This window comes from Clinocottus analis, unplaced genomic scaffold, assembly GCF_023055335.1.
Source record: "Clinocottus analis isolate CAN_PGR_092001 unplaced genomic scaffold, fCliAna1.0.p SCAF_7, whole genome shotgun sequence".
Classification (NCBI taxonomy): domain Eukaryota; kingdom Metazoa; phylum Chordata; class Actinopteri; order Perciformes; family Cottidae; genus Clinocottus; species Clinocottus analis.
The window spans coordinates 14,388,268-14,408,419 of NW_027176229.1; the positions used below are offsets into that span (position 1 = coordinate 14,388,268).

Consider the following 20,152-nt stretch of genomic DNA (forward strand, 5'->3'; position numbering starts at 1 on the left):
TTTTAACAGTCTCATCCACCTCCTCCTCTCAACATACACCCACAAACACAGAACAATCACCTTTGGCCTTTTGTAATAGCTGCTCATGGCTGATGTTCAGCTCCAGATGTTATTGACACACCCCCAGGAGTCCTACAGAGAGATATGTACACAGACACACAGGCACACACACACACACACACACACACACACACACACACACACACACACACACACACACACACACACACACACACAAGCACGCACAACTACTGTCCTGTAAAGCTGTGACAATTTATCTCTCTGCAGGCCACCTCGTAAACTCCCTTACACTCACACACACATTTACCCCCAGTTGAGCTTCAAACATACACATGAATCAGGATTATGTTAGTAGCCGTCATGTCAAATAGCAGATGGGTATCATTTTGTACTCTGAACTAACTATTTGTATCCATAGCGGCAGGAAAATGTGAAGTATTACAAGTACCAAAGTATCTTGTGGTTTGTTTGTCTTTGGTTGATTCTTAAGTCACATATTTCTGCCTTGGAGATCCTGCAACAACGCTAACATCTCAAAACAAACACTCAGTTTGGTTTGTTCAGCAGTGCAGTTAGTCTCACTGGTATTATGGAAACACGTTATAAGTTGTTGAGTTGCCACAGTGACCTGCAGTTTGATTGACTAAAGGGTGCGGTAGGACAGGTTTTCACCTGCAAAATGTCAAAAACCCCATAGCTGTAAACTGCACTGACTACTTTTTTTTCACATTCAGAAGCTACCCATCACTAAGACAAATACTGTGAATGAAGGTTATTGTGCTGCTAAGTGCCTTCTTGTTTTGCACATGTACTGTGAAGGCATCTGGGAAAGGAACAAAGTTAACAAGTGCATGTGTTACAGTTAAAGAGAATCATTTTTCTTGGTTCATTGTCAAGATGCTTTGCGCTGCACTGCAAGTATGTGCAGTAAAACATCTGGCTAAGCATGTGTGCGTGTCTCTGTGTGTCCCCCGGTGCACCATGAAAGACTAAACACATGGCATACCCAGCTGTCCACACGCTCATTGTTAAATATAAAAGTTTTGGACGAGCCTTTGCTTTTGGGCATACAGAAATCAAAACACTACTTGTTTCGTAAAGCAAATTCAACATGTGTTTTGTTGACTCTCGTTACAAATTTGCCTGTCATGTCTTTGGCAGCCACATTTCTCAGTAGCTGACCTGTGTGCTTGTCTGTGTGTCCACAGGGCGATATTCACATATGATGGGGTCACTAACAAGCTCAAACTGGCTGACTCAGGAGGTAAGACAGACAGCAGTGGCGGACCGTGCGTTTCAGACTCAGGCCTTCAGTGAGTGCTATATAGTCCACATCACAGGCGGACTGGGTGGAAAAACTGTCCCGGGAGTTACTGTCACGGACCGACCCACTCAATACACAGCACGTTCATACTGTCCACCACCCGCTCCGCCACACAGCACCACCACAAGCATACGGGCCGTGGGGACCGGTCGCGGGGGGGAGGCACGAGCACCACAATGTCAAGCGGCAACAACAGCACTGTGGCTTGTTTATGATTAAATATGACTGCAAATTTAAAACACAGTAACATAATCAGCATTTCACTCATCAGAAGCACATAACCCTCTGTGGGCAAGAGGTCATCAGTAAGTCCTGAGATTCTAGATTCTAGGTTTGATGCTAGTTACACTGACCAATCACAGCGCATGTTCATGGTCACGCCCTGTGACCGATCACACGTTCAGACCCTCTAGAAGACTGTTTCATGTATTTTAACCTGACTGCTCTTTCATAGAGGAAGACATGAAATGTGATTGGATAAAAATACTGTTAACCAGGTTGCAAGAAGCCATACCAGAGGCCCGAAGGAGCAGAGGAACAGATGAAGGCAGCTGTGGAATGAGAAAATTAATTAATAGGCAAAAATAATTTGAATATATAGTATAAAATAACTATAACTTTTAATTATATAAAATATATATATTATTTTATATTATAAATAGCTATAACTTTGTGATTCTGTTTTGGCCACCAGAGAAGGCTTAAGGCCCTGACGGCCCGCCAATGATAGACAGTTATATGTAAAAATTTACATGTTTAGAGAATATTCTAAAATGTGCAATTGAGAGAAAAAGTAGCATTTCTGTTGTCTCTCCATCAGTGTCATTTTCCTTTGTTCTCTTCAACTAGTTCTTTATTCTGTCTTCTTTCTTACAGCGGGTGGTGTGGCAGAGCTGTCAGGCAAGTTTCATATTGCCAAGCCTCAATACGGACTGTGCAAAGTCGGAAGTGGGGAGACAGGAGGCCCTCGAATTGCTCTGATCAGCTGGGTGAGTGGCAGACAGGTTCATGGGGCTTAGCTCATGTAAGCTTTCATGTGAAAGAAACACACATACCACAAATTACAAAATCACACTTAAGCATTGTACATACATTTTAAATTAGCAGGTACACAAACAAGTTCACAGAATTACACTTATTAGTATCTTAGTGGCTTTAACATCGAGCGGTCAAATACAGAAACTATCTAAGCACTAGCTGTACATTCTATAGCTGTTCTGTAAAATTCTCTCAATCTTAAGATACTTGACATATTTACATTCTAAGGTCCTGTTTTATCACAGGCTTGTTTTGCATCTAACATGTAGGATGATACTGTGAGAATAACATTTTGTCATTGTGGTATACTTTATGAATCACAGTGCATGTCTGATAACTTTCAGACAACACATGGAGTTGTTGTTGCCTCTGATTGGCTGTAAATCCCCCTTTTCCGAAAAATATCTGGTCATGAATTAGAAAAAGATGCTGACATTTTTGCTGGACTGCTGTTGTGGTGGCAGGGTGTTAAATCTGCAGCCAGCTGAATATTGAAGAAAACCAGTGTACAAAAATGCACATACTAAGCATTATTATAACTTTAGATCTATAAATAAACTGTAACCTCATAAATTGGACCTCACTATGACTCAATGTTTCATGTTTTTAGTGAGTTATCTATCCAAATGGTGAAACACGTCAATCCTATTGTTCCTAATCTTGCTTCCTCCTTTTTTGTCTATTTTTAGTCCCCTCCAGGAGAGGTATGAATGTAAGTGTGTACATCCTGTGTTTGTCTGCAGGTCGGTCAAAATGTGGATGACTTCCGAAGGACAGAATGTGCGAGCCACATTCCAGCCATCAAAAGCTTCTTCAAGGTGCAGTACAACGTGATGGGCTTTACTAACCTGTGTGCACTTCATCCAGTACTTTGTCTGTTTGTTTGATTTATTTGTTTGCATGAAGATGACATAATTACAGATGTTTTAGCATTGAGGGGCGGAAGCAGTTCAGTACATAAAAATAACTGTTTCTTTGTTTTTTCCAAATCCATGCTAAAGTTTAAAAAATCTGTGCTCCTTCAGTTTTGTGTACAACTACTCACAGCAGTTTACTTTGTATTGTTTTGAGAGTTTCCTGTTCTCAGTCCTCTTCCTGTTGTATTGCAGTTTGGTCATGTGTTTGGCTAGGCGATTGGTCTATTTTCCAGGGTGAGACAGCCGAGTTTAGGGTCTTTGTGGTGAAACAGAAACTCAAGTGGTAATGCGGACCGACAGGAAGTAGAAGGAATGGAAAAGAGTGGTTTTATGATTCAGGTGTGTAGATAGTATATCAGGAAATCTGTCCATCATCCTGTTAGCTGCAGATTCTTCTCTCCATCTGTGTCCTTTAATTTGTCTATTTTGCGTTTCAGTCAAACTAGGAGAGGTTGAACTGACCTCCTGGTTTACTAGTTTCCATATAAAGGCATCACCCAGTCAACTGCAGAGCATGTGTGGAATGTTTGTTGTTTTTTGTCTCCTTTTTTTTGTGCGTGGGATTTTGTGAGCCACTGTCTGAAAGCGCCTAACCTCTCGCTGTGTGTTTGTGTGACACACACACACACTTGGTACTGTGTACATATTCTTGTGGGGTTTCAAAATTGTAAGGAAATGATTACATGGTCAATATGGCATGGAGTGAAGAAAATTGTCTCTCCTTCAGAGAATTGTGGGAGCATTGTAACCCCTAACCTCAGCAAACACACACACAAACAGACACACACATGCATGTGCACACGCATGCACGCTCACACACACACACACACAGCCCCTCCTGGGACACGACAAAGTCAACCTGTGTTCACTACTATCACTACTAACCCATGATATCATGTCCATTCTAAATTTGCCAGCAGACGGGTCTCGACGTGTTTTTGTATGCTCTGTTAATGTCATGAGATTATTCACTGTTCCCATTACATGCAGTACGTTGTTCATGAGCAAAAAAGATCTTTGAAAAACAGCCTCATGTGCTGACAAAGAGTAATGCAAAGAGTAATGGGGAGCTTTTAAAAACAGCACCGCAGTCTGCGTCATACCTCTGTCTGGGAAATAATCGGGGGTTGGCGTGTGATAAATTCCTTAAAATGAGTACTCAAAACATTTTGTTTAACAGTTTCTATCCAGCTGTAGAAAGATTTCACAGCCACCTGGAAAAAAATAGCATGACAAGTAAGAACACTGTATGGAAATGAATATTCATGCCAACTGATACCAGTGTTTGTGTTTGTATAGATCTCACAAAAATGTGTTTCAAGCACCAAACTACTTTAACAGGGTCCAGACATTGATTCTGTGTCGTGTCCATTAAAAAATGTTGTTGCAACATAATGTTGATTAATCAATTAATAGTTGATCAATCAATGAGTCCATAATGATGTTAATGTGGGTCTTTTTTTTGCAAACTTTTTCGCCTGGTGCAAATGTCATTGCATCAGGTCATCTCTCTCATTTTGATTCTTCTGTGATCTCAAACAATTTGACTGATTATTCTACAAGGTTTAGTTTTTTTAGGGGGAAATGAAGTGAAATAGAGGGGTCATAATATACTACCTCACCAAGGCAAGGCAAGGTTGTATTTTACTGTTCTAGCAGAAATAAACAGATGCCACAGACTTCTCCAATCCAGACTCTCAACAAAATTCTTACCTTACCTTGCAAAGACCGGAAAACAACAGCGAGATAACTCACTTACATAAATTGAGTGGTGATAATAACTTGGGGCTTGATTAGCTTGTTTTCTTAGAATCTTAGCTTTATTGCTTTGGATGCAGTTAATCAGAATTTCTCTCAACAATTTGTTAGTTTGTATTCCTTATTCATAAATGTATTTTCTTCACTTCGTCTCTGCCTTTCTAGCTTGCTATTTTGCATGTCCCAGCTGGCAGTGAGGTTTTTTTGTAAAGGCGCAAGGTGTGTGCTTGCGCGTGTGCGTGTGTGTGTGTGCATGTGTGTTTGTGTCTCCCCCTGTCTTAGTTAAACAGAGGCGCCCTCTGAGGAACATTATGCGCTATGAATGTAACAATCATACTGTCCATGAATCAATTACAGTACTTTTTCAATTTTAAGTAGAGTGTTCAAAACGGTAATGGTTTAGCTATAAGTGTAACAAAATTAAAATTCATAATTCTACATGCAAATAATATGACTTATCATAAGTGACCCATCAGTCCTCGAGGTCAGACTTCAACTGTGGATACATGTAGTACCTTCACATCCACCTTCTGTCTCCTTTAATCTCAACACCTCCTGAGTAGGAGAACTACTGTATGAAGCAGTTTCAGAGACAGTTTGTGCAGTTGAGCACAATTATATTGAGCTGGTAACTCTCAAAATGTCACATCACCTTGGGCTCCTTCTTCGGCCCAGAGAGGTTATATTATTATACCTATATCTGGTTTTCATCGCCAGGGTCATCAATGTCACAACTCCTAAAAAGATCGTTGGTTTGCATGTAACATCCCACTTCGATGTTATACTAATTTTCCCTATTCAGAGCGATAGGGGTATTTATGACAGTAAACTGTATAAGCAGTACTATGAGGTCAAACAGGAAGAGTCAAATGTTAAAGCCAACACATTGGCACTTTTTGATCTCATTGTATTTACAACAAAACACATGTTAAGAGGTTGAAATCAAGTGAAAAGAAACTGGAAAAGAATAATGAGGGGATGGTAAGATACTGAAAAGGGTAGAGGAGGGCGTTATTTAACCTCTAACACTTATGATTTACATGTAAAACAAGGTGGTAAAAAAGGAATCCTCAGCCTTCAGTACCTTCATGCTGCTTCAAGACTACCAGCTGTATCATGTTATAAAAACAAGTATGACAAGATGTGTTTAATGTATACAGGGAAGAACACATAGACAGCTTTTTCTCCTGAAAGCAAACTGTTCTGTTATCTGTTTAATGCGAATATGTCAATCTGTTAGCTGTACCTGCACACTGGCATCTGAATTGTGCGTGTTTAATGATATCCATTTGCCCTGCGTTTATATGAACTGTCATTCAGTAATGGTAACACCATCGATAACCCTGCCAGTTTTTGTACACCCTGTACTTGATAAACTACAGTAGATGAGGAGGAGGCCATGTTGCTGTCAGTAATAGGCAAACATGTTTTGCTACAGGGAGCTTTTGCTGTAAATTTTGGTTCTGTCTGTTTCCATGACTTTCCCAGCGTCCTGGCAGCACTGTGGCTTGCTTGTCTGGTCTGTGTGTGTGCAGTTGGCAGTGACAGCTAGATTGATATGGATTATACATCGTACTGACGTGTATTATAGGGCGCATTGAATGCTCTGTTCGGTGTCAGTGTCAGCGTTGTCATTCAGATAAAGCTGTGGTTTCCTGTTAGAGGCTGACAGACCTGGCCCACCATCAACAAGCCTGGTCTTACTCTCCATTAAAATTATTCTGAGGTCTTGGCCACATACAAATGCCTGTATACATGCATGATTTCAATGGTTGAACACCTATCTGTCCCATGGAAATAGCTGCAGTGGAATACTATGTTTTGGTTCTAAGGTTTGAGAATAACAATCTGTCAATAGTCATATTTTCTATCTCTAAATCTCCCTTAAGCTTTACTTCCAGGTATTGAACTGTTAAGTGAAGGCCTCTCTCTTGTTCGGCTTTTTTTTGTAAAAACAAATGCTCACTTTCTCAATCACATCCCCTATTTTTATTTTTTCCTATTCTTCCCTCTGCCATCTATAACCATCCAAACCAAAGCATTCCTGTCCTCACGCTAAAGCCAGGAAGGATTATCGCTCTCTCACAATTCTTATAACTGAAGCAGTTGCACAACTGTTTGGTTCCAACTATGCATAACTTCAATCAGACCAAGAGAAAACCACTACACTCTGCGTATGCGTGTGTGTGTGTATTTCTAGCTGTTGTGCGTGTATGTGTAGCTTCAATACAGTTTGTGTATTGTGTATTGGTGGATTAAATTCTTACTCTAGTTGCCATCTTCCTTCCCTGCTGTCCGTGTTTCAGGAAGCACATGCGTTCATTAGTGCGGAGAAAGTGGAGGATGTGACAGAAGAGACGATAAGAGCCGAGCTCAGCAAGGCCCAGGCCCACACTCCTACACAGTGGGTGAGAAGGAGTTCCAGGTCTGCGGACAAGGAGGAATTAGTGGTGAGTCTACTGCAATACCTCATCCAGCCATCAGATGGAGACAGAGACTTTCATATACAGATTGTGACACAACTTAACCCTCCTGCGTGTCTTCAGTGTTTCACTTTATTCAGTCATGCCCATGAAAATAAAGAAATACAATCAAAAAAGGTTCAATTATAGTTACATATAATGATGCAGTTTCATACAGTGACACCAACAAATGCCGCTGTACACATTATTGGAAAACAAAATGTGTGGCTATTCATTCACTATTCTGTTGTTTGTCTTATAGGGTACGAACTACAGAAAAACAAACGCTGCAATGGAGATGAGACGAATAAACAGAGACTCCTTCTGGGCACGTGCAGAGGTATGACAAATTACCATATCTTTATTTGGCCATATTTGATTGGCTAAATTATACTTCAGGTGGATGTTTATTGCAATGTACATTTGGAAAAGCTATTGTAGACAGTTATTTTGTATTTTAAACGTTAAATAAATGGATAACTCTTTCCTATTGTCTCCCATCGTGTGTGTCAGCGTGAAGAGGAAGAGAGGAAAGAGGAGGAGAAGAGGCGTGCAGCAGAGGAGCGGCGTCGCCTTGAAAGAGAAAGAGTTTCAAAGGAGCGGAGGGACGCAGAAGAGAGGGACAGGAAGATGAATGAGAAGCTACAGATGATTGAGGAAAAGAGGTAGAAACAATGTTGATCTCCATAGTGCCCTCCAGTGGCTGTATTTTGTAAAGATTTGAAGAACAAAGTGCACTGAACCAAAATACGAATGCAACACTTGTTATAAGCTGAAGTTTAAATTAAAGATCTCAGCCGGATTTCTGTGCACAAATTTGTTAGAATCTGTTGGCGAACATATGCATCTTTGCCCAGGTGTACCCTATCAAGATGCTGATTGAACAGTATCCTGATTACACAGGTGTGCCGTGGGCCGGACACAAAGGCCAACATTTATTAGGATTTCACATGACTCATCAGTGCAGCGACTAATTAAATGACTGATGAACAATTGGGCTGTGTGGTGAGCATTAAAACTGTTATCATGCATCCTCCCTCCTCGCTCCTCAGAGCAGAAAAAAGAGCTTTGAGACGGCCATCAATATGGAGCAGAATAAGTTCAAGCGAGGTGCGAGCAAATGACAAATAAGAGACTTGCAATGGACCCATAGAGTTGATCAGCAACAGCGCTGGTGGCCGTTTGGGCAGTCAGCATGCCGATGGCAGACTACATGAAAACTTGCAACATCTGTGGCACTGTGTTTTGTGATAGAACTGCACACTTCATAGTGACCTTTTATTGTGCCCAGCTCAAGGCACACCTGTGTAATAATCATGTATCTTGAAATGCCGCACCTGTCAGGTGGATGAATCATCTTGGCAAAGGAGAAGTGCTCGCTGCACACACAATTTGAGAGGATTAAGTCTGTTTGTGAGCATCGACAAAGTCTAAAATATTTTATTTATCTCATCAAAAATGGGAGCAAAAACAAGTGTTGCGTTTATGTGTGTTTAGTAATGATTTTACATACTTTGTGACACTGCATTTTGGGTAATGCTTTTTGGAAAATGTTCTTATGTTTACCTCTCTCACAGAAGAAAACAGGCAGAGCTAGAAGAAGAGCTGCGCGGAAAGGAGAAATTTAAATGGGTGAGTGAACAGATGCAAAGATGTTTTCATAACGCAAGTGATCTGGCACTGTTTTCCTGGCTTCTGACTTTTCCGTCTGGTCAGACCGCCTGACCTCATTGACCCCTGTGTAAGAAGCGGATTGTCATTTGGCCGTGAGAGCTCTGATTGTTGATGATGTAATGCGATCCGTGTAACGGCCACTGTCGCTTTCCACAATACGTGCTGATGGGCGCAAACCAATTAATTTACAGCTACATGAAGAAACTGTGGATTTACATGTACAGGGGGAAGTGGACTACGTACCCACTGCTGATCATTTGGGTTCTAATGAGATATTCAAGGGACTATACAACTAATAATAATGCTATTTAATATTTATTTTATGTAATAATTATGTCATTCTGAACTTAAATTAACACGTCAATAATTCCTTGTTGCACACTCTGAATGGTTGCTATGCATATAAATAGTGTGATCAAACTAGACTTAATGACCTTCATGGGATTTTGGCATAGAATTATGATATTTTATATTGAATGCACAAACATTCCTGGATTCTGGGTACCACAAAAACATCTCTGTTTATGTCATAGGTTGTACAGTATGTTTATGGTTTTTAAAGTGACTTCTGGTCTCTAAGCTTGGTTGAGCGCAGACTGCTTACACTATATTACACTATGTACTTCATATTTGTGAGAGGTGAAAGTCAAGTTGATTATACTTGTGTCTACTTGTGTGAGGGGTTGCAGTCGACTAAAAGGAAAGAAAAAATGTATAGGTATTGCAAGGTATTGCTTTGTGTCAACTGTTACCGTATCATTAATTAGGGCTCAATGTCAAAACACTGGAGTTTCACTCTTCTCAAATGCTTTGTCATCTACTTTTTCAACTAGTTATTCTAAATGAAGAGATTAAAAACATAAAAATGTGTGTGTGAATATGTAAATATGATTTCTGTTGTGTTTCTGCACTGACAGGAGCAGCAGCAGAGGGAGCATGTGGCAGATATGAGGGCTCGTCTTAGTCGGAGTGAGTCCATAGAGAAAGCAGCAGTAAGTGAATCTTAGACTACTTGACATTGATCTGAAATAACAATTTTTTCTAAGACCTGAATGGGCCACACGTTTGTCAGTAGAAACTGTCTCAATCTATTTAATCATTTCAATCTCTTGCCTTTACTATTACTTGACCTGTAGGAGGCAGCAGAATTGGTGTCCCAGCGCTCTATGAACCCAAGGGAATTCTTCAGGCAGCTGTCGTCAACATCATCACAAAGTCCCACCAGCCCTGGATCCTCCCGCTCTGGTGTGTACTGTGTGTAAGCTCCAACCGAGGTGGTACCACTTGGTGACATGTGTTCCAAGTTGTGATGTGTATTTTTTTCTCCAGGCAAACCCTTTAGACGATACCAGCGCAGCCTGACGGACACAGCCTTCATCTTCTCTAAAGCGGAAGAGAACACGTCATCCTCCCCTTACAGCTCACCCTTGGTCTCGCCCTTCTCCCGAGCTCCTCCATCCCCCATGTACCGTGCCACGTCTCCCTCAAGAAGTCCTGATTTCCGCCCTGTCACCTCTCCACAAAGGCCCAAGGCCCCCATTTCACCACCCACATCACCTCTCCGCTCTGCCCCTCCAGTTTCTGCTCTGCCCAGCGTTCCACAAGCTTACAACCAAGTTCAGGCTGTAGTTGAGCCCAAACCCCCGTCACCCGCAGAACCTTCTGCACCTCCCGCCTCCCCAAGTCTCTTGGCTTCGTTGTCCCCCACTTTAGTCAAAAACAACCCCTCTCAGTCACATCCAGAGGCCCTGCCAGCATCGCCCCCAAACACCCCAAATAGCCCAACCCAGCCAGAGCAGTCAGCTTTCTTCTTCCAGTCTGTTGTGGCGCCCACAGCTCCTCTTCCAGAGATGCCACAGACAAACACAGGTAGGGTGGACACAAACAATTGCATTGGGATCTAATTATATACAACGATATGTTTTTCCTTTTTGAGCTGTGTGGGGAAGGTGGAATTATCCCCAAAACAACTAAATCAAGGGGATGGTTTAATGTGAAGAAGAGCCTATTACTTTGCCAAAAAACATTAATCGTTTGACATTAAGTAGTGGTTGTTAAACATTTTATTACAGGCTAAAGTGACTTACATGCTTTTGCCAAAACCTACTTCACATAGCCAGTAAACCAGGCCAGGGGCTATGAATCGGTGCCCTGTTATACAAAAATGACAGAGCTCCGAATACTTTTACAGTCCAGTCACAATTAAATAGTCCTAAAGTAATCCCATATACTTTTAGTCATGCCAAGCTTAAATGTAATGTGCTCCCAGAGAACCCCTTTTTTTTAAAAATTCTTTATAGTTCAGTTTTTCTCCACAGGCATACTTTGTGGGCTCTTTTATTTATTTTTTTATGTAACCTTATCAAATTCACAGTTATGTTTTTTACTGATATAATTTTCCATTCAACAGACATCACCACAGCTACTCTTGTGCATGCTGAGCTGGTCTCAGACACTGGCTACAAAGTGCAGGCTGTACTGGTGGAGGAAGATGAGGAAGAGGATGTGGAGGAGCAACAAGAGGCTTGTGCTGTTACCATAGAACAAGTCCAGACTGAGGCCGAAGAACATGAGGAAGAGGACAAGGAAGAAGAAGAGGAGGGATTAAAACAGGAAGATGAGCATGCCACACTGGAGGACCCAATGGAGGTCGCGCAAAAGGAAAAAGAAGCAGAGGAAGATGAGGCGGAAAACGATCAATCAGAGGACAGTCAGACTCCCTGTGAGCCTGCTGAGCTTTCAAAGAAAGAGAAAGAGTCAACAGTCACTGGTAGCCCTCTAGTTCCTGTATCCTGCTATTTTGACTTGATTAACATTTCTTAACATTTCTTATTTGTATACTGTCACACACGGTTTATGTTTGACTAATGAAGCTTTCCAAAAGTAAAAATACAAAAAAAAAGAAGATAATATGCTACGCTATAACAAATAATAACAACTAAGTCATTATTTCAGATGCTGAACCAATTTGTCAAGTAATGAAACATGAGACTGTCGTCGTGTCAACCAATGGGATCACAAACGGAGAACAACATCAGAACGGCATAGGTTTGGCAACCAATCTATTTTAAACAAGTGATAATATATAAATACCCATTCACCATGTTTGTTGGACTGATACATACTTTTCACACTGGTCTACCTCAGAGCGATCCTTGAGTCCATCGGACACAGAACTCAGCTCACCGGAGCTGGCTGGGTGCTACGATCTTCATCACACAGCAGAGGAGGCTGACATTAACGAGGATGAAGAACAGATGATCTCAGAAAATGGACAAGAGGTATCCACAAACTATAGACCTATGAGAAGCTACTAACAGATTATTATACTTGTTCAGCGTCTTGCACAAAGCCGGTTTGTCCAAAAATTGGATAACTGTTCTCGAGAATTGAGATTTATTGCACAGATGAAAACATATACTGTATATCAGGCTCTGGCTACACAGGCAATATTTGTTAGTAAGATCAATTATTTGAAGATTTATTTTAATTTTTTAATGGGCTTCGTTGAAAAATATATTGAATATTGTTGTCGTTATAGATCTATTTGAATTAAAAGAAAGTCTTAATGAAAGTGATTTCATACTGCAATATTTTCCCATGTGAGTCTGAAGTTCAAACATGATGTGTATTTCAGGATCTCAATTTTTTTCTGATTCCATTTTCCTCTCCAAAGGTTTTAGCAGAGCAACAATTGTGTGTCCGAGCTCTGTATGACTACCAAGCAGGTAGGCTGCCATTTAGAGGATAATCGCCATCATGCATGTGCACCTAAAGTGCCTCCACTTACAGTAATTGCACCGTGATTAGTGAGTTTTCACCATGTTATCTTACGTTTCCCACAGAAGACGAATCTGAGATCTCCTTTGAACCCGGTGACATCATTAAGGACGTGGAAACGGTGGACAAAGCCTGGTGGAGAGGATGGAGCAAAGATGGCCGTCAGGGCTTGTTCCCTGCAAATTACGTGGAGACCATATAGACAGACCGAAATACAGACACTCACTCAGGGAAAACCATCTCACATTTCTGCATGTTTTTTTTTTTTACCTTAATCCTCTCACTGAAACTTTGTACTCTCTATTTTGTTGGAAGGATAAAGGAAAGTGTGACTCCCTGTTTTGTAGAAAGCATAAAGAAAAGTGTGACTCTCTATTTTGATATTTTTTGAGCAAAACAAAATATTCTCTCAAGTATGTAGAAATTACCCAGCCTCATTTTCTTGGATATACTAGCGAAGACCTTTTCCTGGACCAAAATAACTTATTTCCTTTTGAGATACAGCAGGAATGTTGGTGGGAGGGATCAGATCTCAATGACAAAGGATCACAAACTTGCTTTTCTTGTGGGAAACAAACAGATTTTTCTAGTGTATTGTCGTCTTTTTGATCCACACATATAACAAGCATTCCATTCTGCTCAGCGTTTGCTTTGTGTGTTGCATTGCTAAAAAATAATTTACTGCTTTTGACTGGTATATATAATCAAGATACCTGTATCATACATCATCATATAATCACCTTCCTGTATCTCCTGAGTTATTTTGTAGCGCTGTTCTTACTGACAGTCTCACAGCACATTTTAATTACCTGAACAGCAGTGAACCAGAAGATGAACAAGCAGTAGAAAGAATTTCACATCTGTATTTCTCCATCACTTGTTAAACTGGGCTATAGTTTGTTCATATGGTGATGTCCTTTCATACATTTTGTGATTATGTCTCATCTTGATTCTTCCTACTTTCAAACATTGTGTTTACACATGATATGAAAAAAATCTTCTTATTTTAATTTTCTGTTATATCTTAATCATCTACACTGTATATAAGAATGTATAAAAACAGCAAAGAGCTTTTCATTTTCTATACATGTTTGTATGTTTTATGCTTGTTTGATGGTATGTATGTTCTTTGTATTTACTCCAAACTTACAAATATATAGCATCTACAAACTCCAACTTTTAAAGTGTTGGTCTCTTGTTTTCTTCTTCACATTTACAGGTTTTTACAATCAAACAGAAACTATGATGATATTATCCTTTTGTTTTCATCCATTTAAGGGAAGCACAGTTTTTTCAGCTATTTTTGAAGGAATTCTAAAATGAATGTAACATATTTAATGTACAAAATAAACCATAAAGTCATCAGATAGATTCAATGTTTACTACTTTTAAATAAAGCAATTATAAAATAATAATTCTAACAGCGAAGTGATCATGACCAGGTGTTTTCTTTTCTCATAATAAAGGACAAAAAAATAATAGATTTTCAGCATTATTATTATTAAAGTAAGTATTATTAGTAGTATTTTGATATTTAATTTGTTCACGATTAAACTTGATTTCGATATATATTCCGTTATGTTCCCTACGTAAGCATTGATTCCTTAATGCTTTGGAAGAAATAAGAAGAAAAAAAGTTGTGAACTGTAGTGCTGTATTTGCACCTATAGGTGGAGACATTGCTTTTTCTGATATGTCAGTTACGACTTATTGAAGGAGACCTCACTGAAATGAGCCAATTCCTCAGAACAAAAGGCAAAATATTTTGACAGGCAGAGAGGAGGCTCATTGTTACACACATTTTAGAAGCAGAATATCCAGACATTTCCAAAGCTAAAAATTGCTAATGCCGCTACACCTTAAACAGGATTTTCCCCCAGAGTAATAATGATTGATTGAACATGACACTAATATTTCTTAACCATACACCTTTAATATGTGTATGAGGGCTAGGTTACGGTCTTGTAGTGCCGGTTGAATAACAGTGTTTGGCACACGCGCCTCTGTTCTGAAATAGACAGGTAATGTTTGACATGGGTCTCATCCCGCCTGAACTGATGCCTGTTGACAGACTGACTAAATCCATCCAGGAGACTATTCTGTGGAGGTTATCCCAGAAGGCTAATCATCATTGATATGTGTGAAAATTGATGCGCCTCTTATGAAATACTAATTGGGTTGCAAGGAGATGGCTGTGCAAAGCTCAAATGAGCGACACTGAGAGATAGAAAAAGAGACTTCATTTAAGTTTTAAACAGGGAGAAGAAAAACACTCATCGTGTAACAGCAATATATATATATATCATTTTACATTGGTGTGCATGCAAAAGATAAACTGGTATAAAGATTGTGAGAGTCGAGAGGACGTCTGTGGACAGAAAATGTGGAGGCAAATTTATCTCGACAGTTGTGTCCCCTCTTCTCTCACTTTGCCATATTCCTGTTCCCATGGCCATCCCCACAACTCAAGAGATCCCTTGTCTCTTCAGATTAAGAAGAGTGATAGGGAGACACCGGCTAATGTGCCAGTCGACTTTCCCTTCCCCTACCCCGCTGTCTTTAGGCCGTCCATTCCTTCTGTGACCCTCATCAGTAACACAATCCCTTCGACTAAGGTGCTAAACTAACAGAGAACAACCCCCCTCACTCCTCCTGACTTTCCCTTTATCTCTTATTCAACTGACAGAGCCTATCTGACCGGTGGAGGACTGACAAGTGTGGGACGGCAGAGATGAAGTGGCGGTAGGGAAGTGCCACTCATTGTAGTGTTATCAGCACAAAGGCCAACGACAGACATCCAATCTGACCTGGCTGCTGATGGCTCGTGGTTCTGAAGCTGATTCTGGCAAACCTGGGAGAGGCGGATAAGCACAGATACACACAAATATGTACACGGATACACACGTGAAACAGACATGCATATGCAAACAGCAAGTACAAACTATTCTTAGCCTCCATATTCGAGGCAACCTCTTTCTCCTTGCTACTGCTCAACCTCTGTCTTTCATGGTCAAACTAATAGTTTACTTTATTTTTTTGAGATTAATTATGTGTTTGGAAGAGTGTCAGTTTTTTAAGAGACAAATATTTTACCACAGCAGTTTGATAACTCTGTGTTCAGCCTTCCTTCTTTAGCTGCAAGCACTTGTTTTCCCTTTAGCTCATTGTTCTGCAGGAAGAAACATGAAGGACAGGGTCACCCCGTCCGTCCTGAAAGCTTCATGTTACCGCACCAGTGTTTGTGCCAGAGGACTGCCCGGTTGGATCTTCCCCACTCCAAAGTGCTATGAAAGATACAGCACCCACATTGCTCATGCTTTCGTAAAGGTTTGGCAGAGCTCATGCATGCAGTGTTATTTTTAAAAGACTTAAGAAGCTCCTTTCTTTCTCTTCCCTTGCTGAAATAAAGATCAGTGTTTATAAGCACCTGTATACGTTAGACTAGCACTCGCTGAGAAAATGGGTCTCATTTTGTTCTTGGCTCTTTCTTTTGCAGGGGCATGAGTTACCGTAGGCAGTATTTCATCCATGGTATCGAACATTACCCGCCGGCAATAGAAATTCCATTACAACCCTGCTGTATCAAGATTTGAAAGCACCACTGAGGCTGTTTGCTTGTGAGACGATCTCAAGGCAACTGTTATCTGAGAAGAATTTTTCTAAACTATAATGCTTCATCAACATAAATCAGCTTTAGCTTGGTGATAATTCCTTCTGGTGTAAGTCTTGATTAAACCTTTGCTTTTAGACATCTCTCTTGTTCTTGACATTGTCATTTTCTGTTTTCCCTTTCAAGATAATCTTCAAAACCGCTGAAGTAGATAACGCCTTGGAAGCTCCTGATGGCTCCAGCCAAGATTTTACTGTCAGCATAGAAACCGGCCCATTAACTTCTGAAGCCCTCTTTGGCAAAGCTCCCTTTCCCCTCCATTGCCGTCAAAAAAGCTATTTCCCTTGGCCAGTCCTACATAACCCTAACAATGAATAGAGGATTAGAACATCTCTCTGTCTTGAAGCGAAAACAGTAAAAATCTCTTTTTACCAGTCATTGATGAAGACGAGTTGGCAGCATTTCTTCCATGGGATTTTTCCTGACATGATTCCCAAGATGCGGTTTTAGCTTTTACGATACAATTCCTGCACTCACAATCAGCTAACATGTGGCATTGTGATCCAATCACAAGATTTTTTTTCCCCCCTTCAGTTCGGAAATGGTTAAGTCTCTCAGTCTATTGTGAAGGAATCTTCAAAGTGGTGGGAAACCACAGGGGAACATTGGTAGTTGTTAATTAATGCAACAGACTCTGCACAAATGCTTTATTTTCTTGATTCTAAAGATGAAAAAAATAAATCATGCTTTGAATCTAGCAACAGGCGCATCCAAATCTGTTGCCTCATCTTCAAGCGTTATGCTGGACAATGAAAAGCTGTTGTGTCTATGAAAACCACGAGTGATTTTTATTAACGTTGCTGTGGTTCCAAAAGAAATATCTCCATTTCTGATGTAGGTTTATTGGGTTTTTGTTCATAGCGATCATTTATATTTCCATTCAGTAAATTGATGTAAAATGTGTTTTGCTAAAATTAGATTTTCTGGTCTTTATGACTATCATTGAATTTGAAAGAAATGGGAAACATAACAGAGGCTGTGGTAACCGCTGAAAGGCAACTAAAGCAAGATTGTCCAAGATGAATGATGGATAATGGGGTCTAATCCTAAAATGTTCTAAATTGCTTTCAATCCATGAAAATTACTTTAAATGTTTTGGATTGCTTTTGATTGTACACATTTTCATATGTTTTAATAAGAAGCAATAGTAAAAATCCTATGAAGAGTAGTGAAATCTTGTCAGAGTAAATCATGACCTTAAACTAAAGTCTAAATGGATTTCAGAAGCCACCAGTCTGCATGTAAACACGACTAAAGTCCTAGTGGTCAATTATTGGGTGAGATGTCACTAAAGACTAGCAGGGGTCAACGCACTCATTTTGTTGGTGACTTACACACACGCACAAACACACGCACAAACACACGCACACACACACACACACACACACACACACACACACACACACACACACACACACACACACACACACACACACAAACACACACACACACGCTCTGGCTTTCACACATGACGCCTTTGGCACCACAATCACTGCCAGATGCTGTGACTTTCTTTCAGACAATTCATTTCACAAGTATCTCTGAAGGAGCAATGCCGATGGTGGCATTTGAGGGAGACAAATGTACATAAGCGTGTGTGTGTGTAAGTGATGGGGATATGCCGGTGGCAGTTTGTGAAAAGGACACATATGAGATCAGATAGAGCTGAGACTAATTCACAGCCTGGCCTGAGGACATTAAGCAGGATAAAGTGAGACATCTTTTCTCACACCATTTAGGCTAAGCCCATGGGGATGCATTGTTTATTTCTTAGCTGAACTACATGATTTCAGGCTATGAGTGGGGTTTGGGAACACAGAAGAAACAGCATGGCATTGTTTCATGCAGCTGCATTTTTTTTTATTCAAATAAGAAATGTTCTAACCGAACCAATTGATATTTTCAACCCTCTAATAAGACATACGCAAGCTTGTGCTTCACACTGCTGTTCTATGATTGTGATGTTAACCGTGCAGATTTATAGTGGATGAGACACCCAGAGCCAGCCCTTGGCAGGCCAGGCAGAGTGCCCGCCCCCAGGGGAGGTGGATGATGGAGAGCAAACAGCTAATAATTAATACCATGATTACACAGGCTGCAACAACATGGGGAGACAAACCTTCACACAACCAGGCAGGGACCTGACCAAGACTGATAGCACAGGAGCATGCAAGTACACACACATGCAGACATACACAGACATGGGCGTGCATGCGCTGTATCTGTCACACACACACACACACACACACACACACACACACACACACACACACACACACACACACGCACACACACATTCTAACAGCAACCAGCTCCAGCCCTCACACAATTTGAACCACAGCATCTAACATATCTTTGTTCACACTTAGATCAATTACAAAATGTGAAAGACACACTGGAGCATTAGAGAAATACAAAAAAAGTAATTTTTTAGTTTTTTAGATTTTAAAAGGCCTGTGCAGCAAATTAAAGCATATATTCTACTCTGTTCTTCTTTGCTCATTGGAAGCCCTGGTTTTTGGTGTGCCATTGTAACGTGAGCTCCAGTGGCTGTGTGTCAGTTTGGCTGCTGTGAGACATTTAAAGTAAATAAATCCAGCTTGCTAACCGTCCACTAAACCCTACCTGCCATGTGTAGAGCTGATACTATAATTCAAATGCTACAAAGACCATAAAAATGTGTTTAGGCTGTAACAATACCACCCAGACCCCCCTGTGTGTGTGCGGATGAAATTCCTCTCATCCTATACAGCCATTACCTAAGCCACACAGTAGGATAACAACATAAAAACGTCACGGTCACACTCACACTCATTAGCAGCCGGGCTGGAGCTCCTTTGATTTGTATGTGCATATGCACGAGGTCTGCGATGGCTTCCATATGGGCACCCCTTTTTTTTAAAAATATATCCAGCATCACGTTACACTGAGATGAGGTGATCCCGATTTCCCCAAAACCTCAAGTATTTTTCTAAATGTGCTCGACATGTCCAGGATTTCCTACCATTTGACGGGATGCAGAGGCGGTGTGTGTTTTCACTACCGTGCGGCTTGCCGAGCTCCCTCGTAATGGTGTATATGTGTGTGTCAAATTTCAGAGAGGGAGAGAAAGACAGGTTGTATGTAAATGTGTATTTGTGCATGAGTGTGTGTGAGTAAAGAGATGCCAACCATGAAGGGACCAAGCAGGGCCCGGGGCCCACAGCCCTTGACCACCACTTCCTCCCCCTCCGTGCCACATTGACTCTGTTTCCATTACCACAGTGGAAAGAACAATAAAGGGCTGATGTGTAGAGGTGTTGTCTGCTAGCACAGCAGAGGCCTGGGCAGCCTAGGATGGATTGGACTAAGCTACTGAGAGCTGGACGGCTTTGTGTGTGTGTGTGTGTGTGTGTGTGTGTGTGTGTGTACATGTGTGTGTGTGTGTGTGTGTGTGTGTCTGTGTTTATGTGCATATCCTACTGCATGTGCTCTACCTAACGACAGCTTGTCAGACACAGGAGAGTAA

At 40.8% G+C, this 20,152-nt stretch overlaps 1 protein-coding gene across 1 annotated transcript in view; it reads left to right on the forward strand.

Moving 5' to 3' along the window:
• Positions 1 to 13,210, forward strand: part of si:dkey-40c11.2 (drebrin-like protein A) — a 28,888-nt gene extending 15,678 nt beyond the window's left edge. The window contains exons 2-16 of the mRNA XM_068566876.1: positions 1,230 to 1,285; positions 2,222 to 2,334; positions 3,127 to 3,201; positions 7,365 to 7,508; positions 7,783 to 7,860; positions 8,034 to 8,185; positions 9,098 to 9,152; positions 10,112 to 10,186; positions 10,331 to 10,439; positions 10,524 to 11,063; positions 11,605 to 11,964; positions 12,150 to 12,242; positions 12,342 to 12,475; positions 12,871 to 12,922; positions 13,040 to 13,210. Coding sequence (XP_068422977.1) covers positions 1,230 to 1,285; positions 2,222 to 2,334; positions 3,127 to 3,201; positions 7,365 to 7,508; positions 7,783 to 7,860; positions 8,034 to 8,185; positions 9,098 to 9,152; positions 10,112 to 10,186; positions 10,331 to 10,439; positions 10,524 to 11,063; positions 11,605 to 11,964; positions 12,150 to 12,242; positions 12,342 to 12,475; positions 12,871 to 12,922; positions 13,040 to 13,176 — 2,173 coding nt within the window. The 3' untranslated portion in view covers positions 13,177 to 13,210. The remainder of the gene's footprint in view (positions 1 to 1,229; positions 1,286 to 2,221; positions 2,335 to 3,126; positions 3,202 to 7,364; positions 7,509 to 7,782; positions 7,861 to 8,033; positions 8,186 to 9,097; positions 9,153 to 10,111; positions 10,187 to 10,330; positions 10,440 to 10,523; positions 11,064 to 11,604; positions 11,965 to 12,149; positions 12,243 to 12,341; positions 12,476 to 12,870; positions 12,923 to 13,039) is intronic.
• The last annotated feature ends 6,942 nt before the right edge of the window (positions 13,211 to 20,152 follow it).